Below are 26,446 nucleotides of genomic sequence, written 5' to 3'. Positions count from 1 at the left end.
GGGAGAGAATAGAGAGGCAGCTTCCAATCAGTTCAGCTGAACCACGGGTTGGGTTTAAGGGGCCCAGCTGCCACTAGCTAACCAGGAAAGGGAAGGGCTGCCTCCTGTGCTGCCCACGCCCATGCCTTCACTAGGGCTTATTTATGTCCACCCCAAAAATCAGCCTTGGCCTTATTTTCAGGACATGTGCTATTTTTGAGGAAACATGGTATTAATCTTCTCATCATTCCCATCACCCATCTCCTCCCACTAATGACTGTATGACTGTAACTTTATTGCTTGTATCCTTACGATTTAAATTGATGGTTCCTAATATGATTTGATTGCTTATTTGTATCTGGACTATCATTAAGGTCTATACCTTAAGATTCTTTACAAACATATCTTTTCTTTTATGAACACTGAGAGCATATGCACCAAGACAAACTCCTTGTGGGTCCAATTACACTTCGCCAGTAAAAAAATTCTGTCCTGTCCTATTCTATTCTTCTCTGCTTCATAGTGCTTTACAATACTCTTCAAGCGATTTACAGATTCAGCATATTTCCCCCAACAATTTGATCCTCATTTTATCGAAATGACGACCAAATTGTAAGGATGGATGGCTGAGTCAACCTTGACTCATTAAAAGTCTGGGAAGACTCCTGTTTCCTGTCTCTAAAGATTTGCTCTTGGGGACACTAAGACGATGTTTGAAAGGGGGAGAGATTGAAAAAAAAAACTACAGTTAGTCTGCGGCAGGGGTCTGCAACCTTAAACATTTAAAGAGCCATTTGGACCCATTTCCCACAGAAAAGAAAACATCAGGAGTCACAAAACCTGGGTGGGTGTGGCCAACTCGATGTCACTCATTCATTCCCACTCAGTGTTGTGGTTGGCTCTGGGCCAGCTCTTGCAACAAGAAATTTGAATGTTGGTTTAGGGGAATCCCTGGGGTAACAGAGACTTGCATTAATGCCAGCAGCTTATGATAGTGAAGATTCACTGCCAAGGTCAGATGGTGGGGAAGCAGAATCAGATGGAGAGATGGGTGCAGCCAGCCCATTAGTCATTAGTGAGTCATTAGACTTGGAGGAGGATCGGTGGATAGACGCCTGTATGCGCAGGCTCATGGCTAGAAGGGACCAACTGCACAGGTATTGTCGGAGATAAGGGAGAACACCTGTTGCTGAGGCAATTAGGTTAATGGGGTTGATGATAAATTACGGGCGTTGGGGAGTGAGCATGTGGGTGTTTATTCATTTGGAGAAGGATCACTGCCAAGGTTTGGACTATTCCAGGACTTCTGTTGACTATTTGGACAATTCACAGTTTACTCTTGTGGACTCAAAGAAAGGGGAGCTATGCAGAATCACAGCTGCCATAATTGCTCTCTTTTGTTCCTGCTTTTGACTGCATTCCAGGATTGTTATCTGGGTGAGAGAAATTTTGACTCTATTTAAATGTGTGTGCTTTTAACACTGTTTTAGATAAATTACTTTTATTTCTTCTGAGCTGGCATGTGTGTGTTTGACTTTGCCTTCCTCTCTCACTGGGGGCTGTTAATGAGAAGCCCGCCATAACAGAATAAACACCCACCTATCAAACACACATTGACCAAGTTTCATGGGCTGTCCCTGTTTATTTTTATTATTTTTTTGGTTCCTGTGTTTGCTTGGAAATGTCTGAAGGCATGCCTGAGATGCAGGCCGTTTTTGAGAACCTACGACAGGAAATTTAAGTTCTGACACAGACGCTGATTGCCTTGCAGACCCAGGTGAATCACTTAATGCACCAGCCAGCCCCTCCCCCGGTTCAGCCAGTGGTTCAAGCTCCACAGCCCCTGCCACGGAGGAAGTGTTTTGTGCCTGAAAAGTTTTGGGGAGACTGTTGTCAGTTTCCTGCCTTCCTCAGCCAGGTGCAGCTGTTTATAAATGGACAACTGGCGCATTTTCCCAGGGACGCAGAGAAGGTGGCATTCCTCTGCAGCTGGCTGGCCCAGCTGCAGCATGTGAGTCATTGTTGCTGGACTATTATGATCCGCTGCTGCAGGACTACGCCACTTTTTGTAACCGGCTGTGGTGGCAGTTTGCAGATTGAGTACTGGAGCAGATGGCCATGAGGGCGTTGAAACAATTGAAGCAAGGCTCGCGCCTGTTAGCTGAGTATATGAGTGACTTCTGTGGCCTCAGCGCTCAGGTGCAATGGAATGAGGCCGCATTGCTGGAGGCTTTCAGGATGGCTTGTCTGAGGCCATGTTTGATTAGCTTTTTCATGAGGCCCTGCCGCACACCTTGGTGCTGACTGTGCCCGTCCAGTACCAGGTTCCTGTACTCCAACATTTTGTGCCAGCCCTGCGTCCACATTCCTGAGGCTCGTGAGGAACCGATGGACGTGAGCTACGCCAGATCCCGTGTGACCACTATGGAGAGGGCTCATTGGCGCGCGGCAGGTTTCTGTTATTACTGTGGGAGGGGAGGCCATTTTGCTAATTCCTGTCCTTCCAAACGACAGAGCACGGCAGCTGCTGCTGTCCCGACAACTCCTGTACTGACTGCCGCCATCTCGACTACTCCAGCATCGACTCCCGAGTCTGCACCCCATGTTCTCTCCACAGCTCCTGACTCATGTGTGTCGGGTCCTGTGCCTGTTGCAACCCAGCTGGAGGCTCTGTTGGGAGACGATGGGAGCCTGGCCTGGTGTCAACACAAGGTCGGGCCAGCATCCAGCCGTCTTAAGACTCTTTTGCTAATGACCCTGGATCGTACTGACACTTAATGCTTGAAGTACAACTCCTTGTAGAATATCATACCCGGCATCTTGCGGCTCATGTCCTCATGGATTCAGGGGCCACCACAAATGTTTTGGATGAGGCTTTTGCCCAGCGACATTCCCTGCCATTGTGTCCTGTTAAACCCCCTTTAACTTTAACTTTAACTGAGACTATTGATGGGCGAGTTCTGCTGTCCGGGCCCATCCGGTTCCAGACCCCGCTGGTGCGTATGGTCATCGGGACCCATGAGGAGGCTCTCCAGTGAAGCTGGGCTTCAGTGTCCAAACAGCGCTGCTTCAGTCCGTCCAAGGTGCGCGGCAGGGCCTCATGAAAAAGCTAATCAAACATGGCCTCAGACAAGCCATCCTGGAAAGCCTCCAGCAATGCGGCCTCATTCCATTACACCTGAGCGCTGAGGCCGCAGAAGTCACTCATATACGCAGCTAACGGGCACGAGCCTTGCTTCAATTGTTTCAGGTCACCCGAGGCTTCAATTTTCCTGTAGCTTTGGGATTGTTTTGGCTACGTGCTCACGATCCTCACGTGGTGTGGTCCTAGAACATTATATCTTTCCCAAGTCTGCAGTGTGTGGACCATCATCGCCATGTTTGCGTCGGTCAGGGGCCCAGGGCTCCCAAGGTTGTTTTATCAGTGTCTCACAGAATTCACTGATGTCTTTGTTGAAAAAGAGGTGGACTGGCTGCCATCACATCGGCTGTATAATTGCGCCATTGAACTCTTCCCTGACACCAAGCTTCCTACTGGTCGGCTGTATTCCATGTCTGAATCCGAGCTCATGGCCCTCAAGGCCTTCATTGACAAGAATCTTGCTAAAGGGTTCATCAGGCCCTTGACCTCGCCACTTTCTGCATCTGTTTTGTTTGTGAAGACAAAGACTGGGGACTTGCATTTGTGCTGTGATTACTGATGCCTGAATGCCATCACTGTGTGCAACTGGTACCCGTTGCTGTTGATCCCAGAGCTAATGGAGCATCTGCGATCCGCCAAGGTGTTTTACAAAATTGATCTACGAAGTGCATACAATTTGGTGCGGATATGACCAGGGGATGTATGAAAAAGGCGTTCGGCACCAGGCATTTTGAGTACACCGTCATGCCCTTCCATCTCACCAACGTCCCGGCAGTCTCCCAGCACCTGATGAATCATGTGTTTCGGGATATGTTAGATCATTTTGTTGTTATTTATCTCGATGACATTCTTGTGTCTTCACAGTCCAGTCACTTGCGGCATTTGCGCTGGGTCCTGCAACGTTTGCGTGAGCAGTGGTTGTATGCCAAGTTGGAAAAGTGCCAGTTTTTTCATACCACCATAGAATTCTGATTGCTTATGATTTGTTTCTACATGTTGTGAGCCGCCCCGAGTCTTCGGAGAGGGGCGGCATACAAATCTAAGTAATAAATAAATAAATAAATAAATAAATTCCTGGGGCATGTCATTTCTCCAGGGGTCATAGCCATGAACCCAGGCAAGGTGTCGGCTCTGAAAACCTGGCAACCCCCGCGGAAGGTGAAGGACATGCAGAGACTGTTGGGCTTTGCGAATTACTATCGCACGTTTATCCCGGAGTTTGCCACCCTGACCGCACCCCTCACCCGACTGTTGCAGAAACACGTACCATTTCAGTGGGGTGAGGCTGAACAGCAGCCGTTCTTGGCTCTCAGACACTTTTATGAAGGAAACCCTGCTACAGCACCCAGACACGCATCGGCCATTTGTCATGGAGACTGATACTTCTGATGTCGCCGTCGGCACTGTACTTTTTCAGGCCCGTCTGGATGGTAGTACTCTGTTCCCGTGCATCTACCACTCCTGCAAGCTTACGCCCTCAAAATTACACGATCTGAATTACACGATCTGGAAGAAGGAATTGTTATTTATCTCGATGACATTCTTGTGTCTTCACAGTCCAGTCACTTGCGGCATTTGCGCTGGGTCCTGCAACGTTTGCGTGAGCAGTGGTTGTATGCCAAGTTGGAAAAGTGCCAGGAATTGTTGGCTGTTAAGTCTGCCTTTCAGATGTGGAGGCATCATCTCGAAGGAGCTCAGCACCAGGTGGAGGTCCGGATGGATCACTGGAACCTGGAGTTTCTGCAAACGGCCCAAAAGTTGAACCAATGATGGATATGTTGGTCGTTTTTCTTTGTGCGGTTCAACCTTCGAATTCGGTATACACCAAGTTATCAAAACCCACGAGTGGATGCTTTATCCCTGAAACTCGAATTCCTACATCCCAAGGAACAGGCCCTGTTACAAACTATTCTGCTGCAGAAGCCTGTTGATTTGCGACGGCGCATTCGGGAGATGCAGCAGGGCATGTTTTTTTGGCCCAGCGGGCAGTGTTCCCTCTAATTTTTTTCCGGTGTGGGCGGAAAGCTATAGTGTCTGAGCAGGAGTCCTTTTGGGACTGGGCGGCATAGAAGTCTAAATAAATAAATAAATAAATAAATAAATAAATAAAGTGTGGGCGCACACTACCACGTGTACGCGAGTTCTGACATCCATAATTCGCTCCCCCTCCTTTCTCTCTCCTCCTTCCCCTCTCATCTCTTTCCTTTCTCTCCCTCCCTTTCTCTTTCCGTTCTCTCTATCCTTTATATCTCTCACTCTTTCTCCCTCCATCATTCCCTCTTTTTCTCCCTCCCTTTCTCTCTATCCTTTCTATCTCTCTCTTTCTTTCTTTCTCTCCCTCCTTCATTCCCTCTCTCTCCCTCCTTTTCTCTCTTTCCTTTCTCTCCCTCCCTCTTTCTATCCTTTCTATCTCTCTTTCTTTCTTTCTCTCCCTCCTTCATTCCCCCTTTCTCTTTCCCTCCCTCCCTTTCTCTCCCTCCCTCCCTTTCTCTCTATCCTTAATAGTAATAGCTCTCACTTTTTCTTTGTTTCTCATCCTCCATTCCCTCTTTCTCTCCCTCCTTTTCTCTCTTTCCTTTCTCTCCCTCCCTCTTTCTCTCTATCCTTTACATATATCTCTCTTTCTCTCCCTCCTTCATTCCCTTTCTCTTTCCCTTCCTCCCTCTTTCTCTCTATCCTTTATATATCTCTTTCTTTCTCTCCCTCCTTCATTCCCTCTTTCTCTCCCTCCTTTTCTCTCTTTCCTTTCTCTCCCTCCCTCTTTCTCTCTATCCTTTATATATATATCTCTTTCTTTCTCTCCCTCCTTCATTCCATCTTTCTTTCCCTCCCTCCCTTCCTTTCTCTCTATCCTTTATAGCTCTCACTCTTTCTTTGTTTCTCTTCCTCCTTAATTCCCTCTTTCTCTCCCTCCTTTTCTCTTTCCTTTCCCTCCCTCTTTCTCTCCCTCCTTCATTCCCCCTTTCTCTTTCCCTCCCTCCCTTTGTCTCCCTTCCTCTTTCTCTCTATCCTTTCTCTCTCTCTTTTTTCTTTCTCTCCCTCCTTCATTCCCTCTTTCTCTCCCTCCTTTTCTCTCTTTCCTTTCTCTTCTTCCCTCTTTCTCTCTATCCTTTATATCTCTTTCTTTCTCTCCCTCCTTCTTTCCCTCCCTCCCTTTCTCTCCCTCCCTCTCTATCCTTTATATCTCTCACTCTTTCTTTGTTTCTCTTCCTCCTTCATTCCCTCTATCTCTCACTCCTTTTCTCTCTTTTCTTTCTCTCCCTCCCTCTTTCTCTCTATCCTTTATACATCTCTCTCTTTTTCTCTCCCTCCTTCATTCCCTCTTTCTCTTTCCCTACCTCCTTTCTCTCCCTCCCTCTTTCTCTCTATCCTTTATATATCTCTCTTTCTTTCTCTCCCTCCTTCATTCCCTCTTTCTCATCGAGTTGGTGGCGTGGCCGGTGGATTCGCCCCCCTACGGACGGACATCGGGCTGGCGGCGGGGCCGGCAGATTCGCCCCCCCCCACGCACGCATGGACATCGGGCTGGCGGCAGGCAGCCGGCTTTGCTGACCAGCGCAGGGCTCCAGCCCTGTGCCGGCCAGCAAAGCCGGCTTTGCGGGAAAGCAGTGCGCTTTTCAAACGTGCTGCTTTCTTGCACCTCTTTCCTGGGCAGGAGGGGGAGGCGGCCACCTTCTCCCGTCCCCCTGCCCAGGAAAGAGGTGCAGGAAAGCAGCGCATTTGAAAAGTGTGCTGCTTTCCCTGGAAATCCGGTTTTACTGGCCGGCACAGAGCTTGAGCCCTGCGCCGGTCAGCAAAGCCGGCTGACCGCCACCAGCCCGATGTCCGTACGTGCGGGGGGCGAATCCGCCGGCCCCGCCGCCAGCCCGATGTCCGTCCGTGTGTGGGGGCAAATCCACCGGCCATGCCGCCAGCCTGATGTCCGTCCGTGTGGGGGGATGAATCCGCCGGCCATGCCGCCAGCTCGATGAGAAAGAGGGAATGAAGGAGGGAAAGAAAGAAAGAGAGCCCCCCCTGCACGGACAGACATCTGGCTGGCGGCGTGGCCGGCGGATTGCCCCCCCTGCATGGACAGAAATCAGGCTGGTGACGTGGCTGGCGGATTCGCCCCCCCCGCATGGACACACATCAGGATGGCGGCGTGGCCAGCAGATTCGCACCCCCCCGCACGGAAAGATATCAGGATGGCGGCGTGGCCAGCGGATTCGCCCCCCCCGCACAGACAGATATCAGGCTGGCGGCAGTGTTCCCTCTAATTTTTTGGGGTGGGTGGGCGGAAAAGTATAGTGTCTGAGCAGCAGTCCCTTCGGAATGGGCGGCACAGAAATAATAAGTAAATAAATAAATAAACAAACAAACAAACAAAAAACCCACCCTGTTTTGCCTCAGAGAATTTCAAAATAAAATACTGTACTGTGTGTCTATAACAGTGAGCTCATAATAGGGCAACTCTATCAATATCAAAATGCCACTTAAATAGTTGAGCTAGTTTCAAACTAGATTTTGATTTTCTTTCTCTCTTCCTTACTCCCATTCTTTTTCTTTCTCTTTTCCTTCTCTTTTTTCTATCTGTTTCTCTCTCTTCCTCTCTTCCTCTCTCTCTCCTTCCCTCTCACTCTTTCCCTCTCGGCTTCTGGGCAGGTTTGGAAAACTCTGAGTTGATGATGATTTTTAAGTGAGCGATTGCTCACTGCTCAGCTTAGAGGGAACTATGGCTGGCGGTGTGGCTGGCGGATTCGCCCCCCCGCATAGACGGATTCAGGATGGCGGCGGGGCCGGCGGATTCACCCCCCCCGCATGGACGGACATCAGGTTGGCAGATTCGCCCCCCAGCACGTACGGACATCGGGCTGGTGGCAGGCAGGCAGCTTTGCTGACTGGCGCACGGCTCAAGCCCTGTGCCGGCCAGCAAAGCTGGCTTTCCCTGAAAGCAGCGTGCTTTTCAAATGCGCTGCTTTCCTGCACCTCTTTCCTGGGCAGTGGGGGGAGGTGCAGGAAAGCAGCGCATTTGAAAAGCGCGCTGCTTTCCCGGAAAGCCGGCTTTGCTGGCCGGTGTGCCCTCCCCTTGGCTCTGCCTCCTGCCACGCAGCTCACCTCAGAAGCCTTGACGCTTTGCTGGCCAGCACGGTGACGGGGGAGGAGGCGGAGTTCAGGGTGGAGCAGGCCGATTCCAGGCCCGTCGCCCCCAGCTCCAGGGGGCAGCTCCCAGCGCGGCGGCTGGGAAGGAGGCCAACGCCTCCTCCAACGCCGAGGGGAAGTGGAAGGGCGTGGGAGGAGGTAGGCGCAGCTGATGGCAGAGCCCAGGAAGCTGAGGCTTTCTCCCCCACCGACAGCTTAGGAGGGGCGGATCAGCTGTCGGTCGGGGAGATACTCACTCCGCGCCAGCTTGGAAAACTCTGGGCGGTCATTAGGATTTGCCTTCTCTGTGGTGGCCCCGACCCTTTGGAACCAACTCCCCCCAGATATCAGAGTTGCTCTGCTTTTAGGAGTTTGGAGAAAACATTATTCAAAACAAACAATGCTCCTCACAACACATTTATTTATTTATTTATTTATTTATTACTTAGATTTGTATGCCGCCCCTCTCCGAAGACTCGGGGCGGCTCACAACACGTGGAAACAAATCATAAATAATCTAGCGAATTTAAAATATTTAAAGATTTAAAAAAGACCCCATATACTAACAGACATACACACAAGCATACCATATATAAATTAAACATGCCCAGGGGGAGATGTTTCAATTCCCCCATGCCTGACGGCAAAGGTGGGTTTTAAGGAGTTTACGGAAGGCAGGAAGAGTAGGGGCAGTTGGTTCCAGAGGGCCGGTGTCGCCACAGAGAAGGCTCTTCCCCTGGGGCCCGCCAACCAACATTGTTTAGTTGACGGGACCCAGAGAAGGCCCACTCTGTGGGACCTAATCGGTCGCTGGGATTCGTGCGGCAGGAGGCGGTCTCGGAGATATTCTGGTCCAATGCCATGAAGGGCTTTAAAGGTCATAACCAACACTTTGAATTGTGACCGGAAACTGATCGGCAGCCAATGCAGACTGCGGAGTGATGGTGAAACATGGGCATACCTAGGTAAGCCCATGACTGCTCTCGCAGCTGCATTCTGCACGATCTGAAGTTTCCGAACACTTTTCAAAGGTAGCCCCATGTAGAGAGCATTACAGTAGTCGAACCTCGAGGTGATGAGGGCATGAGTGACTGTGAGTAATGAGTCCCGGTCCAAATAGGGCCGCAACTGGTGCACCAGGCGAACCTGGGCAAAAGCCCCCCTCGCCACAGCTGAGAGATGTTTTTCTAATGTGAGCTGTGGATCGAGGAGGACGCCCAAGTTGCGGACCCTCTCTGAGGGGGTCAATAATTCCCCCCCCAGGGTGATGGACGGACAGATGGGATTGTCCTTGGGAGGCAAAACCCACAGCCACTCCGTCTTATCCAGGTTGAGCTTGAGTCTGTTGACACCCATCCAGGCCCCAACAGCCTCCAGGCACCGGCACATCACTTCCGCCGCTTCGTTGACTGGGCATGGGGTGGAGATGTAAAGCTGGGTATCATCCGCATATTGATGATACCTCACCCCATGTCCCTGGATGATCTCGCCCAGCGGTTTCATGTAGATGTTGAATAGCAGGGGGGAGAGGACCGATCCCTGAGGCACCCCACAAGGGAGAAACCTAGGAGTCGACCTCTGACCCCCCACTAACACCGACTGCGACCAGCCAGAGAGGTAGGAGGAGAACCACTGAAGAACAGTGCCTCCCACCCCCAACCCCTCCAGCCGGTGCAGAAGGATACCATGGTCGATGATATCGAAAGCCGCTGAGATGTCAAGGAGCACCAGGACAGAGGATAAACCCCTGTCCCGGGCCCGCCAGAGATCATCCATCAACGCGACCAAAGCGTTTCCGTGCTGTAACCGGGCCTGAAACCCGACTGCTGGGGACCTAGATAATCGGCTTCTTCCAAGGACCGCTGGAGCTGGAGTGCCACCACCTTCTCGACAACCTTCCCCATAAAGGGAAGGTTGGAGACTGGACGATAGTTGTTAAGCACGGCTGGGTCCAGGGAGGGCTTCTTGAGGAGGGGGCGCATGAGCGCTTCTTTATAGAGTGATGGAAAAACTCCCCTCCCCAAGGAAGCGTTGGTAATCTCCTGGGCCCAGCTCCGTGTCACCTCCCTGCTGGCCGAAACCAACCAGGAGGGACACGGATCCAGTAAACAGGTGGCGGAACTCACAGCTCCAATGGCCTTGTCCACTTCATCAGGTGTCACCAGATCAAACTCTTCCCAGACAGGTGGACAAGTACGTGCCCCAGTCACCTCGACTGACTCGTTGTCAGTCGACTCTGTTTTACAATTGGAGTCGAGGTCGGCCCGGATCTGAGCAACTTTATCAGCGAAAAACGCGTTAAAATCCTCGGCACTACTCTGCAAGGGCTCCCCAACTCCCCCCTGGTTAAGAAGGGAGCAGGTCACCCTAAACAGAGCGGCCGGGCGGGATTCCGCTGATGCAATCAAGGCGGCATGGTACGCGCATCTTGCCGCCTTGAGCGCCACTTTGTAAGTCTTAATAAAAACTCTTACAAGTGTTCGATCGGATTCAGACCTACTCTTCCTCCATCGCTTCTCTAGACGTCTCTTTTGGCGTTTCAACTCCCGGAGCTCCTCGTTGAACCATGGGGCTCTACGGGGTCTAACGCCACGGAGAGGTCGCAAAGGCGCAATCCGGTCAAGAGCCCCCGCCGCAGCCCTGTTCCAGGCCTCCGCGAGAGACTCCGCCGAACTGTGGACGAGTGCCTCTGGAATAACCCCAAGCGCCGTCTGAAAGCCCTCTGGGTCCATCAGGTGTCTGGGGCGGAACATCTTCATTGGTTCCGCCTCCCTGCGGGGGAGGATTGGAGCCAGGAAGTCAAGCCGTAGTAGAAAATGGTCTGACCATGACAAAGGCAATACTTCTAAGCCCCTTAGTCTCAGACCATTACTCAATTGCTCGGAAAGGAATACCATGTCAGGTGCATGCCCTCCCTCGTGAGTCGGACCCTGTACTACTTGAGTCAGGTACATGGCTGTCATGGTGGCCATGAACTCCTGTGCCAACCCAGAGGTTTCGCCGAGTGACGGCAGGTTGAAGTCCCCCAGGACAATGAGTCCGGGGAACTCCACCGCCAACCCGGCTACCTCCTTGAGTAGCACAGGCAGGGCTTTTGACACGTAGCTGGGAGGCAGGTACGTGAGAAATAAGCCCACCTGAACCCCTAAGTCCAACTTCATCAAGAGAGACTCGCAACCCGCAATTTCCGGAGCAATGAGTCTACGCAGGCAAAGGCTCTCCCTGGCTACAATAGCCACTCCTCCCCCCCTTCCCTGGGGTCGAGGTTGATGCCATATCTGAAACCCGGCTGGGCAAATTTCAGAGAGAGGAACAAAAGAGAATATAAAAGCAACATAATATGAAACAACAGTACAATTGAAATGACTTACAGTTACCATGTAAAATTAATGAACGTAATAGATTTTAGAATTTAAAAATATGAAATACAATGTATATAATGAAATGAAACCGGTCAAAACTTACTGTCAGAATGTTAACTGAGAACATGTATAATCTGTAATTCAAAATAATATGTGATGGGAATGATATAAGAAAAATTAATAAAGAGATTTTCAACACAGAGTTGCCCCCACCCTCCTTGCCATAGATTCTTCCAGAGGTGTAAGGAAGAGACTGTCCACCCTTATAGGAGTCCATAGGGGGGGGTTGCCTCAGTCTCCACCCCATAGTTGTATTTTCCCTGTTTTAATCACCTCTGCCTCCTTGGCATCGATCTCTCCTTTCTTCAGCCACTGGCATCGCAGAGGGAACTTGGTCTTTGCAACTTGGGTCTTGAGTTCCATAGGAGATCCTTCAATGCCAGGCAAAGGTTCTCCAGGACGGCATCTCGGATCTCCTGGTTTTCTGCATGTTCTCAAGATGGCCCCCATACTGCCGGTCATCCTCCTCCTCCTAAATGGTCAGCCCGGACCTCTCCAGCCAGCAGATCTTCCGGCACTGGCAGCTTTTCCAGTCAGCGCCCGAGGTCTGCCCGCTCTCACCAGCCAGATCCCAGGGCCACTTGGTCAACAAACTGCTTCAGATCTTAATCAGAACGGTCCCTCCATGTCGTTTCCACTGGCTTGCTGCCATTAGCCATTTTTCTACTTCACCCAGTTACCGCCAATTCAGCTTGCCGCTCGCCTTCGTTCCTAGGTATTAATTCTAGTATTTGCTCAGTGGTTCAATACCGGTCTTTCAGTTCCCCTCAGTCTAGGCGACGGCGGGGACAGCTCTTACAAGATGGCCACCATCTTCCACCTTACAGCTGATCTTATTGCGTTTTATTTCTAGGTCACCTAAATCGTCTAAAAAACGCCCGGAACGAAGCCCCTGGTAATACAGTCGTCACTCCTTCTCTCCATTCCCCTCAGTCCAGGCAATCTCTCAAAAACAGAGGCAAAGGCAACGATGGGGGCAGCTCGTAAAAGCGGTCATCATCTTCCGCTTTACAGCTGATCCCCTCAGTATGTTTATCTTCTAAGTTGCCTAAATCGTCTAAAATCGCCCAAAACGAAGCCCCAAATAGCGTAAACACAGCCATCACTCCTCTTCAACCGAACATTGTCAAAAGGCTGAGTCACCCAATTCGAAACAATCTAAAAATTAAGGTGTTAAACCATAGTCCAGCGGAGCAGTGTCTTCGAGCTCCCTCCTGCTGCCCCAACTTTGTTTCTGCACTAAGGCCACGACAACCTTCCTCTACCTCTACCTCTTCCTCCTCCACTACCACCTCCCACTCCTTCTCCTCTTATGACCCCTTTGCCAGCTATGGTGAGGCAGGGAGGGTGCATACAAGCAGGAACACCCTCCTCAAGCAAGAGGCCAGACTCAGCGAAAGCACAGAAAAGGCACACATAGGGTGGATGGCCACTCGTTTGTGGGTACCCTGCTGGCACCACCACTGTTGGCCAGGGGATCGTGGAGAGGATAAGGAGGGGGAGGGGGAGAAAGGTCACTCTCACCAGGTTTCTGAGAAAGAAGAGAGATAGAGACAGACAGACACATACAGAGCTTTAATTGAAAAGCATCCTGTAGGCGGCAAAAGTTCCCCAGGCATATTTTAAAGCCACAACTGGGCACTGCAGGCCCATCCCCCTTTCTGTCATCCCATCCTCCCAGATCCCATTCCCACTCAGCCAGCCCTTGCAATAGTGAAGCTGGCGTCATCACGGCTGGGTCAGGCCAGTATCTCAGGGCGGAGAGCAGTTTGAGCATCTCCCCAACTGATAGAGGCACACCCAGCACCAACAAGGGATGGAAGAAGCTCCAGAGGCACCAGAGAATCAGCGCCAGTCACTTCTCCATATCCCGCCATTGTGCTTACCTTCTCAGGCTAAGCAACAAGTTACTGGGAGGGGTTGGCTAGGACAAGGCCAATCAGTGATGGGATCACCCAACAGGGAGCCACAGCAGAGGGCCCAAAGAGCCGCATGCGGCTCTGGAGCCACAGGTTGCAGACCTGCAGATCTATAGAGACAAAATCTGACAAAACATTTAACACTTGTTACATAGGATTAGTTTTAGAGCCTGAAAGTTAAGCTGGAGCTTACAAGTATTCCATCTATGTACTGCTATATTGTAGCAACCTGAAGTCATCCTTATAGGGAAATGGGCAGCATAAAAGTTTAATAAATAAAATGAAATGAAATGAAATACGCAAGTCAGAGTGAGAGATACTGAGTTCCTTTGTGGTGGATAATATAAGTTGTATTTGACTTCATGGAACCTAATATGTCCCGTAAGGCAATAGAGAACTATAACTCTATTTTCCCCTTCTTCTCAACATAAATACTCGTACCCTGATCTGACCTGGTTAAGATAAAATAGATTAAAACCTCAATTAAGCATTGTTTGGAAAAGAGATTGACATATAATTAATATTCATTATTTGCTGCTTTATAAATTAGCTCAGTCTGGTTCCAGGAAAATTCTTGGAGTCCACAATGTGTTAATAGTATAGAAGGTGATTCAAGCATATTTTTTCATGTAGACATGTTTTTATGTCTATATGAATAGATACAGAAGGCATGGATCTGCTATCATTAAAAAAAAAGAGATCCTAGATGTTAGAAATTCTCCATTTCTGATATCTGATTCATTTCAGAATTTCTACATAAAAACAGCACATTTTAGGCTTAGTTGGTCTTAAAGTATTTAACTAATGTTTCTTGCCCTGTGTAGAATAAGAGCCAAATAATGCTCCCCTTTCATAACTAATATTTGTTGTGGCTGGATCACAGCCAGTTTCTTTAATCACAGACTTTGAAGAGGAGGAACCGGTCTGTTTGAGCATCATAGGCCTGTGTGGCTATTAAGAGGAGTCGGATAGCAAGGGTGAGGAAGGGATAGAGATTGAGGGTCCTGCAGAGAATATAGAACACCCAGCTAGGGCCTTGTCTGGGTCTGATGAAGAGCGGGAATTGTGGATCCTATTTTAGATGCACGGGTGATGTTATGCCGGGCTTCTCGTTAACAGCCCCCAGTGAGAGAGGAATGTAAAGTCAAACACACACGCCAGCTCAGAAGAAATAAAAGTAGTTTATCTGAAACAGTGTTAAAAGCACACACATTTAAGCAGAGTCAAATTTCTCTCACCCAGATAACAATCCTGGAATGCGGTCAAAAGCAGGAACAAAAGAGAGCAATTAAGGCAGCTGTGATTCTGCACAGCTCCCCCTTCTTTGAGTCCACAAGAGTTAACTATGAATTGTCCAAATAGTCAACAGAAATCCGGGAATAGTCTAAACCTTGGCAATGATCTTTCTCCAAACAAATAAATGCCCACATGCGCACTCCCCAACGCCCGTAATTTATCATCAACCCCATTAACCTAATTGCCTCAGCAACAGATGTTCTCCCTTATCTCCGATGATACCTGTGCAGTTGGTTCCTTCTAGCCATAAGCCTGCGCATACGGGCATCTATCCAGCAATCCTCCTTCGAGTCTGACATTTCACTAATGGGGTCATTAACTAATGGGCTGGCTGCACCCATCTCTCCGTCTGATTCTGCTTCCCCACCATCTGACCTTGGCAATGAATCTTCATTATCTGATGCTGTTGGCAATAATACAAGTCTCTGTGAACCTGAGGATTCCCCTAGACCAACGTCCAAATTCCCTGTTGCAGGAGCTGGCCCAGAGCCAACCACAACTGGTGAGAAGAATGTGTGGGAGACAAGAACAGTTACGTAGATGTAGAGGGAGGCCTTGAATACTACTTTGCACAGTGTGTAATCACAGAGTGTTTAAAAGGGGAGGAGACTGGGAGATTCCCTTTGCAGGCAATCAACGTTTATACTTACAAGTGGGAAAAGCAAGTTCAGAATTCCCCCTCCCCCTCAAATATTTCTGCAGTCTTGAAAAAATAGAGTTTTGAGAAGACTGAGTATTTCTGCTTCAGCCAAGCTAAAGACTTTAAGTTACAACTCTATTTTGGAACATTCCTTATCAGTTTTGCTGCTCGCTTTGAATTTTGGCAGTTGAAGGACATTCTTTCCTTTAATTTGGGGTTTTCAACAAGTTTGCTTGTATAATAGGCTATTATTCTTCCCAAATCTGTGTCTGAATATTAATTGGAATCTAATTGCTGGCTGGTCGTCCAGTCAGACAGAACAATATTGAGCAAAGCTTTTTTTAAAGAATCACATATCACCCTGTTTTACCTCTTAATAAGAGGAATCTTAGCACTCCAATTGTTGAAAGAGCCTGAGATGAAAACTTCTTTGCCTCCATCTGTCCAGCGGATGACTGTAGGACGAGCCTGCTGGGATGGTTTAACTGACTCATCCAAGTCATGGTGCCATGATACAAACTCTCTTTCTCCAGGAAGCTGCAGAAAGATGGAAAATGTATTATGTCCAAGTCTTCCTGAAAATTGAAATTTTATTTCCTAGATTTAGGAATAATCAAGTGATGAGTGAGCACTTTTGAAGTTATTTTAAGCATTATAAAGGAGACAAATCTAGTTAAGCACCATATTTTTGGAGTATAAGATACACTTTCCTCCATTAAAAGAGGGTGAAAATTTGAGTGGATCTTATACACCGAATGTAACCCTGCCCAGCTTCTCAAATGGAGGTTTCAGAAGCTGAAAAAAATCCTCTGAAAGGGAGGTTTAAGAGGCTGGGGGAAAAGCTGCTGAGGTTTCAGGGACTAGAAAAAAATCCTTTAAAATGAAAGTTTCAGGGGCTGAAAAAGCAAGGTGCAGAGCTTACAACCAATAAACCTATTGCTAAAGTTCACCTCTGGGAACATGTGTTTGGGTATTCTGGGAGGTGGAGTCACCCACCAATCAATTTTTTTCTTATTTTCCTCCCCCAAAACTAAGGTGTGACTTATACTCTGGTGCATCTTATAATCCAAAAATTACGGTACCTAAGGACCATAAAAGTGCCAATTATGTCATAAATCATTATTATAAATCAAATCTGTAATTGTGTATATCAAAACAAGTGTTAATGTTAAAAAATCATAAAAGAATCATCTATAAAAAGCATCAAACTATAAAAAGCATACGTTGGATTCATGGGTGCTGAAGATGTTGGGGTCATCAGTGCTGCCAACAATGATCTTGTGTGAATGATCTTTGACATGGTGGATAGCTCCCTCTGAGCGATGAATCCTGGAACTGTGGCGCTCACCTGACATCTTTTCGCTTGTGGTGTTCCCCATGGCTCCACTGCAAAAAAGTAGCAACAGAAAAGAATTAGGGCCAATTATAATTGGTACAAACATAATGTAATCCTGTATTTCCAAAGAAGACAGAAAGGAGAACTGCATTTTCTTACAGGTGGTGGGGCAGACAATAAGTTTTTTCAGCCATGAGAATATGAATATATAAATATTCCAGTGTCTAAACCCTACTTTAAGACACTATATGAAGAAAAATCTACTAGACCTGAGAGTGTCGGACGGTAGCAGCGGCTGGCACCAAAGAGCCAGAAAAAAAAAGGAAAAGGGTAATATCAAGAAGAGACCTTTACTCAGGACTGGGACATTCCCACCCACCCCTTGGGACATAGACCATTCTAATAATCCAGAACTTAGTAATTGAGAACTTGACATCATATATATACACACACACACATATACATATACACATATATATATATATATTCGTAGATTTTCACGGGTATAGGTATGACGGTCTTGGTATATTCGGGTTTCTTCCCGTGTAGGATTTGGAAATTTCTGGCGACATTTCGACGAGGTCCCACTCGTCATCTTCAGGCTGGTGTTTCTGTCCTTGTTCTAGGGCGAACACAGCGAGACCTGAGCTGCCTTCCTTCTATAAATACTGGTGGCTGGGTGTGGTTTGATGGCTCAGCAATTGCCTGCTGTGTAGAAACTTCCTGGTGAGTCAGTGGGGTAACACCTGGGGTCGTTGATGTAGCTGAGGTATGCTGATTAGTTAATGGTTGTTGATTAGGTGTGATATCCTGAGTAGTTGGAGCTTGCAAGCTACTTGATTGTTTTGCAATGTGTATTCTGAGTCTGGTTTCAGTTTTTATGGCTGGGTTATGTTTGAGGGCTGGTTTCCAGATGTCTGGTAGGCGGGAGGTATCATCCCGCTTGTTCATATTTTGGGGATGTTTTTCTATCTCGATGGCTTCCGTGATAATCATGGAAGCCATCGAGATAGAAAAACATCCCCAAAATGGCTTCCTGTCCTGCACCTTTCTCCTCTCTTGATCTCCATGGGTCCCTCCCGTTTTTGCCCACCCTGTCCTGCACCTTTCTCCTCTCTTGATCTCCATGGGTCTCTCCTGTTTTTGCCCACCCTGCCCTGCACCTTTCTCCTCTCTTGATCTCCATGGGTCCCTCCCGTTTTTGCCCGCCCTGTCCTGCACCTTTCTCCTCTCTTGATCTCCATGGGTCCCTCCCGTTTTTGCCCACCCTGTCCTGCACCTTTCTCCTCTCTTGATCTCCATGGGTCCCTCCCGTTTTTGCCCAACCTGTCCTGCACCTTTCTCCTCTCTTGAGCTCCATGAGTCTTTTCTTCCCATTTTTTCCCACCCCACTTTGCTCATCTCACCCACACCTTTCTCCTCCCTTGAGCTCCATGAGTCTTTTCTTCCTTTTTTTGTCCCCCCTACTCTGCCCGTTTTTTCGATCCTGGGATTCCCCTCCTGGGATTTCCCTACAGCATCGCGTTTTTGTGGAAGTCAGGAGGTGGGGTTTCCCATGGAGGGGAACTTTGGGATCCCAGGATCGCAAAAACTGGGGCTTGGCTTGCAATGAAAGTCTGGAGGCGGGGCATCCCAGCGGCGGCGACAGGTTCTTAAGATGAAAAAAGTTCGTAAGAAGAGGCAAAAAAATTCCGAACCCTGGGTTCGTATCTCGAAAAGTTCGTATGGTGAGTGGTTCATATCATGAGGTACCACTGTATACGAAAACATATATACATATATATATACATATATATATACATGTATATATATATATACATATATATATATATACGTGATCCGACATAAAAAACATATATACCCTCCCTGGTACAGAGCTAGAGAGGGATCAGGTCTGGTGGCTCAACTGTTAACTCTCTGCCTTACAAGGCAGAGGTTGCCAGATCAAATCCCAGTAAGGAAGGGTGTGGCTAGCTGATGAGGCCAGAAGAAGGCCGCAATGGTACCATCCTAGTCTCCCTTAATTTTAAAATTTCAGTTAAAAACATTGATATATATACACATATATACATATATATATTTGTTTTCATAGATTTTCATAGGTACAGGTATGACGGTCTTGGTATATTTGGGTTTCTTCCCGTGTAGGATTTGGAAATTTCTGGCGATGTTTCGACGAGGTCCCACTCGTCATCTTCAGGCTGGTGTTTCTGTCCTTGTTCTAGGGCGAACACAGCGAGACCTGAGGTGCCTTCCTTCTATAAATACTGGTGGCTGGGTGTGATTTGATGGCTCAGCAATTGCCTGCTGTGTAGAAACTTCCTGGTGAGTCAGTGGGGTAACACCTGGGGTCATTGATGTGACTGAGGTATGCTGATTAGTTAATGGTTGTGGATTAGGCGTGATATCCTGAGCAGTTGGAGCTTGCAGGCTACTTGATTGTTTTGCAATGTGTGTTCTGAGTCTGGTTTCAGTTTCTATGGCTGGGATACGTTTGAGGGCTGGTTTCCAGATGTCTGGTAGGCGGGAGGTATCATCCCGCTTGTTCATATTTTGGGGATGTTTTTCTATCTCAATGGCTTCCATGATTATTCTTAAAAGTTACTTGAAGGATCCTATCATATCTATCATCACTCATCTCTTCCTGAAAGTAATTATATCTAGTTTCTTCCTTTCCTTCATAAGAAATAATTTCTTGATTATATTGGTTGTCCTGCCATTCAACTTGTTGCAAAGGTTTCATGCAAATCAGAGCTCTGAGGTCAAGCACTTCCTCAAATAATTTATTTATTAGGTAAATCGTATTGGCACATTTCAAAGGAAAGCCAACTCTGAGTTTTCCTATGGTTGAAGCATAGTTAAAACCAGTGATGACCCCTTCGCCCAGTGTCATTAATCATGTCCAATTAAATTAATTGATGGACTCATCCCAATATTCATGCATCCATACTCATGTATTCATCTCCTCCTTCCTCCACTGCCCAGGAGATGACCTTGCTCTCATAAGGAAGATCTATGTTGTGACTACCAGTGCATTCCAGCCTACTTCTCCCCTCCCATGCAGTGTGGCAACACTGAACCAAGAAAATGGCTTCTGCAATGGTCAGTTTGACATTGACATCTGTTTCATAATCTTTGAATGCTTAAAGGCCATGACAACTCTTCACCAATTACTTGGAATATGTTTCTTGAAACCAGAGTATTTCTTACTGAGAGTTATTAGTGTAATTAGACACTTAGTTCCACTATTCTTAGAACAGAACAGAATGGAATCATAAATCTGGAATAGACCTTAGAAGTCCTGCAGTCCAATCCCCTGCCAAAGGCAGGAGACCATACACCATCCCACACAAATGGTTGTCCAATATTTTCTTGAAAACCTCCAGCGATGCAGCATCTACAACTCTCAGAGGCAAGCTATTCCACTGATTAATTGTTCTTACTGTCAGGAAATTTCTTTTTATTTTGTTTATTTTATTTTAATAATAAACAAACAAAACAAAACATACAGACACACACACACACACGTATATGTGTGTGTGTGTGTGTGTGTGTATATATATATATATATATATATATATATGTTTATTATGTACTCACAGCATGATTCGAAAACAGCAGAAATTACTGTAAAATAACACAGAATGAATTCGCTAGCTTGAGAGCTGAACGGGAACAATTTTCATTTTAGCACTACAACATTGAAACTCCACCCTTCTTCCCCACTGGCCCACTGATGTACCAAATACATCACTCCAGTATTTAACCCATTCCTCCCCTTAATATTTTCTTCCAAACACCTGTTCCTTACGTTTTTGGACCCTTCTGAATTTAGGATTGACCCAGCGAACGTCTGTTTCTTTCTCACTAGATTCTGGACTCATAGCAACATCCTGTGGTTGGCCTCCCACCTGTTCTACTACCTGTAACCCCGGGCCTACCACTAATTCATAAACACTATCTGTATCAGAGTCCTCAAGTTCTTCATCATCCTCCAACTGATCAGCAGTATTTACAACACTAAGTACTTAATTTTTTTTCTATTTGAAATCCAGTTTTCTCCATTAATGTCATGGTTTGGTCTTGATTGCAATTTTTGGTTAGTATCTTGGTTTTATTCCTATTCATTTTAAGACCAGCTACCCTTCCATATAATTCCAATTATTTTAATAAATGTATCATTGAATAAGTTGGCTCTTCATTGAATTAGTTGGCTTACTGTCAGGAAATTTCTTCTTAGTTCTAAGTTGGATTTCTCTTCAATGATCTTCCATCCATTACATCTTGTCCTACCCTCAGACTCTTTGGAGAATAGACCCACTCCCTCTTCTGTGTGACATTACCTCAAGTACTGGAAGAGTTATTATGTAACCTATAATCCTCTTCATTAGGTTAGACCAGTGTTTTTCAACCTTTTTGCTTCAGGGAAACCCTTCTGTATCATCAGATTTCTGGTGGAACCTGTACTGTGTTCCGGTATTGTTTATGTCCCTTAAAGGCGAGCCATGAATATTAAGGAGGGAATTTAATTAAAATAAAATGTATGTAACTGGATGACAAAATTAGAAAAAAAACTTTTGCAACTTTTTTGATGATTGATATTAGTTACTAACAAAATATCACATTTTATTCATGGAAAATTAGATGGTACACTGTATTGTTTGAATGTATGTTGAGGGGGGGGGAAATTACCCCCCCAATAAAAGTCCTTCCTTCCTCTGTCCCTCCATTCATTTCATTCTTCCTTCCTTCTTTCCTCCCTCCCTTTCTCCTTCCCTCCTTCCTTCCTTACTCTCCACTTCTCTTTTCCTCCCTCTTTCCCTTTTCTTTCTTTCTCTCCACTTCTTTCTCTCTCTTTTCCCTCTCTGTCATTCTCTCCCTCCAGGTATTTCTCATTTCTGTGTACCACCCCCTTCTCTCTCTCAATTGTTTCTCCTCCCTTTTGCTGTCATTTCTCTCACTTTCATTTCTGTTTTTCTCTCTCTTTCCTCTCCCTCTCCCTTCTCTCTCATTTGTTTCCCTCTTCTCCCTCTCTCATTCTCTCTCTCTCTCATTTTTCTCTCCCTGTTCTCTCATTTGCCTCTATTTACTCTCCCTTATTCTTTCCCTCCATCATTTTCTCATTTCTCTCTTTCTTTCTTCCTTTCTCTCTCTCATTCCTCCCCCTCTCACTCCCTGCCTCTTTACCTCGCACAGCCAGCAGCAGTGTGCAGAAGGGGAATGGGAAGTGTGGACATCGCTTTGTTCCCTTCAACCCAGAGATGGTGTGCAGGGGCTCCCTGCACCTCTTCTTTCCAGGGTGGTGCCCCGGCAAAAAAGGAACAGCAAACAGAGGATCGGCAGGGGTGGGCACGGTCCAGAGAGCTGGAGCAGCCGGGCGGCGCAGGACTTTAACCCACAGGGATTTCTCCCTGCCCGACACCTTGGTTGCCAGTTGCAATTGTTGGGTGTTTCCTTAGAGGGAACAGTGCCCCCAAATAAGCATTCTGGGAGGAGGCAGAGGCAAAAGTGGAGTAAGTCAGAGGGGCGGTAAGGGCTGCTGCTGTTCCTGGTTCGGGGGGTTTTTCCTCATTAAGTCATGGAGCTCCTGGGTGGCCCTGGCAGAACCCTTGGGTTCCACGGAACCCCGGTTGAAAAACACTGGGTTAGACATAGCTAGTTTCCTTAACCATTCATTTATCCTCCAGACTCCTTCTCATCTTTGTTGGTCTTTTCTGCACTTTCTAGGATCTCAGCATTTTTTTTACTAAAATTGAATATATTTATTCCAGCTGTGGCCTCACTAGTACAGTATAAAAAGGTACTATCACTTATCATGATCTTGATGCCATCCCTCTATTGATCAACATTTTGCATCAACATTTTTGGCAGCTGTAGCAAACTGATGGCTTATATCACTAGGATACCACTTGATATCACTATCAAGAGTTATTACTGTTGAGCTAGGTACTGCCTATTCTATACCTTTGCATTTGGTTTTTCCTGCCTAAGTGCAGGATCAATCACTAGCTTATCCATGTGTTTGAATTGGTTTGAATGATTAGTATATATGCTATTAAATTGTCTTAGTTTTAATGATGATTTTAGAAATTCAATCGTTGAACTTACTTTTTCCTGAACGGTGATTCTCAATCAATTGAGTAGTCCACAGTCAGTGGGTTGACCTCCATCCATAAACCAATCAGGACTGAGCCCATGTTATAAAAGCTCAAATTCTGTCAGTCTTCTTGCTTTTTTTTTGAAGTTCAAAGCTTGGGCTCAGTGTGGTCAACATATAAGACTGACAGAAATAACATATAGTGGAGACATGTAGAGTAGGACACCAGAATAGATATAGATTTGCTTTAGGTGAGAAGGTAAGGTCAAAAGACAGAAATGTCAAACCTTCTTAGGAAGATTACAAGGGAGGGCCTGACTGTGGACTACTCAATCGATTGAGAATCACCATTCAGGAAAAGGTAAGTTCAACGGTTGATTCTCCAATCATTGGAGTAGTCCACAGTCAGTGGGACCTGCCAAAGCCTGAGTCCCTCGGGAGGGTAACCTAGGTATCTGGTGCAGATGCAGGGATCACCTGCTGGAGAACCCTCCTATCGAAGGCTGCATCAGAAGAGGCAAAGGTGTCTATCTTATAGTGCCTATTGAAAGTAGTAGGTGCAGACCAGGTGGCTGCTCTACAAACCTCTTCTAGATAAGCCTGCTTAGACCAGGCGGCAGAGACAGCTGCGCTCCTGGTAGAGTGGGCCGTAATACCCTTAGGGCGAGGAGCTGCAGACATATCATAGGCTTTAGCTATGACCGCCCTCATCCATCTACCTATGGTGTTGGAGTTGACTTTTCTCCCCATAAAGGCCGGGAGGTATGAGATGAAAAGGGCCTCGGATTTTCTCCATTCTGCTGTGCACTTCAAATAGATGCGTAAAGCTTGCCTGATATCCAAGGTGTGCCACTTTCGTTCCAGAGGATGTACAGGCCTGGAGCAAAAGGAAGGAAGGGAGAGTTCCTTGGATCTGTGGAACAATGAGTTTATTTTAGGGAGAAAGGAAGGATCTAGACGTAGTACGACCTTGTCAGGAAAAAGAGGCAGAGATCCTTGGGCATAGACAGTGCAGCCAATTCGGAAATTCTTCTGGGTGAGGTGATGGCCACAAGAAAAGCCACTTTTTGAGGAAGGTGACGAGTGGAAGAGCCCTGAAGTGGCTCATATGGAGGTTTCGCCAGATAGTCCAGCACTTTGGTCACGTTCCACGTAGGGAAACAATGAGCGACATCTTGATCAGTGGATGTTGAGACAAATCTGCACAGGCCAAGACTGATGATAAAGCTGATACCTGGCATTTGAGGGGATTAGGAGCCAGCCCTTTGGCAAAGCCATCCCTCAGGAATCCTAGTATTTGTCCTACCATCTGTTGGATAACATTGTGCTCTCTTGCACTATTTGCAGAAGGTACGCCAGGTGGAGGCATAGATCCATTGAGTGGATGACCATCTGCTGTTGATGATGAGGTCCATCGCTCCAGTGGGAACCTGGCAGCTAACTAATGTGAGCCGCTAAGTGGCAGGTGGTCAGTTTCATCCACTGGGGCATATTGACCCCTGCTTCAATGCGTTGGTTAACACTGGGAGGTGCCAAGGAGGGGATACAGACAAGGTCACAAGGTCTGCAAACCAGCTCTGCGTGGCCAGTATGGAGCCAGCAGGACCAGTTCCACGCCCTCTTCCAACAGTTTGCGAATGACCCTGAGGATTAGAGCAAGGGGAGGGAAGGCGTGGAGAAGCCCCTCTGGCATGGGGAACGGAGAGCGTCCGTGCCCTCTGCCCCCTGACAGTGGAACCTGGTGAAGAATCGAGGCAGGTGAGTGTTCATACTGGTAGTGAAAAGGTGTACTTGAGGCTGACTGAACCGGACACAGATGTGCCTGAAGATGCTGGGATGCAACCTCCACTCTATCTGATCTATAGCGGAGCGGCTGAGCCAGTCCGCTATGATGTTGTCCGCCCCTGCGATATAGTCCGCCGTGATGGAGAGCAGGTTGGTCTCGGCCCATGTGCAGAGGACCCTGGCCTCCTCCATAAGAGCAGGGGATCAGGTGCCCCCCTGCCTATTAATATGAGCCTTGGCTGTGGTGTTGTCGGTGAGGACCAGAATATGCTTCCCCACCGTTAGCCAGCTCAGCTCTTGGAAGGCCAGGTAAACTGCACGCAACTCCAGGATGCTGATAGGCAAAAAGGACTCCTGCTCCAACCAGAGTCCCTGGGCCACAGAGGAATGAATGTGGGCCCCCCATCCAGAGAGACTGGCATCTCGGCTCAAATTCTCTGGAGACCATCAAAGGAGAGGGTTGCAGACCTTTTGGGGGAGAAAGACCCTTAGTGGAGATGAACCCTGACCTTGCTTTTGGAAAGGGAGAAGGAACCATTGCAAGTCCCTGGAATGTAGGCGTGCCCAAGGAATATTATGGATGGCCAAAATGCATTTTCCCAGAAGTGTGGAAAGCAGGCGTAGAGGAACTCTGCGCTGGCACAGAATTTAGATCCGCAATACTAGCCTGACGCTCCTGGGAAAGGAACACCCTACACTCCAGGGAGTCTATAATGGCACCTAGGTGGACAATGGATGAAGTGGAAACAAGGTGACTCTTGTCCTTGTTAATAGAAAACCCATGGTCAGCTAAAGCTGATAAGGTTGCCTGGATGTCATGCAGGGCTTGAGACCTGGGGGAAGCTAGCAACAAAATGTCAAGGTAGCAATGAATACATACTGGAAGAGTCCTAAGATGGGGCGCTAGGGCTGCTAGCACCTTAGTGAACACTCTGGGGACTGAGGAAAGACCAAAGGCAGAGCCTGGTATTGGTAATGAACGCCCCCATAACAAAATCTAAGGACTTTTGAAATTCAGGATGGATAGGGATATGGAGATAGGCCTCTGTAATGTCAATGGAGGATAGGAGACCGCCCTGTCATACGCACGGCAAGATGGACTGAAGTGAGTACATTTTGAACCGCCGGTATCAAATATGACGGTTCAATCTCTTGAGGTCCAGAATGGCTCTCCACCCCACCCCACCCCACCCCACCGACTTAGGGACCAGAAAAAGGATGGAATAAAAACCTGATCTAGCTTCAGGATCCGGCACCTGCTGAATGGCCTTGTTCTTGAGAAGATGGTCAATGGCCTCTTTCATGAGGCGTTTCTTGGCCAAATTGTTAGACACAGGGCACCGGATGAAGAATTGCGGAGGACTGGAGAGGAACTCAAGGGAGAGGCCATATTTTACTGTCTCCCTGACCCATGCGTCCGATGTGGTTTTCTCCCATTGGTCCGCGAAAAGAGACAAGCAACCACCAATGGGAGGACCCAGATCCGCTGGTGACTCACTTGGTGTGGCGGAATGAATGACCTCCTCTTCCTTGAAAGGGCCGTTTGGAACCCTTGCCCCGAAAGGACTGGTTCTGGAAGGGTTGCTGCCGCCCCCCGTAGAAATTATGTTGCCCGTACCAGTCCGGCTGCCTAAAAAAACCAGAAGGTTGGGCGGGAGAGCGAAAGCCCTTCTTGGGTTAGAGACAAATTTTGAGTTGCCTCTGTGATTAGC

The 26,446-nt window shown here is 47.5% G+C and overlaps 1 protein-coding gene across 4 annotated transcripts in view; it reads right to left on the bottom strand.

Annotated features, from left to right (window-relative positions):
* LOC139164567 (5'-AMP-activated protein kinase subunit beta-2-like) overlaps positions 1-26,446 on the bottom strand; it is a 207,517-nt gene that overhangs the window by 97,210 nt on the left and 83,861 nt on the right. For all 4 annotated transcript variants that reach the window (XM_070746869.1, XM_070746871.1, XM_070746868.1 and 1 more), the window contains exons 2-3: positions 16,740-16,902; positions 15,887-16,053 (exon numbers count right to left, since the gene is read on the bottom strand). In XM_070746869.1, coding sequence (XP_070602970.1) covers positions 15,887-16,053; positions 16,740-16,895 — 323 coding nt within the window. In that variant the 5' untranslated portion in view covers positions 16,896-16,902. The remainder of the gene's footprint in view (positions 1-15,886; positions 16,054-16,739; positions 16,903-26,446) is intronic.

This window comes from Erythrolamprus reginae, chromosome 3 (assembly GCF_031021105.1).
Source record: "Erythrolamprus reginae isolate rEryReg1 chromosome 3, rEryReg1.hap1, whole genome shotgun sequence".
NCBI lineage: Eukaryota > Metazoa > Chordata > Lepidosauria > Squamata > Dipsadidae > Erythrolamprus > Erythrolamprus reginae.
This window is presented reverse-complemented; position numbering and strand designations above follow the sequence as displayed.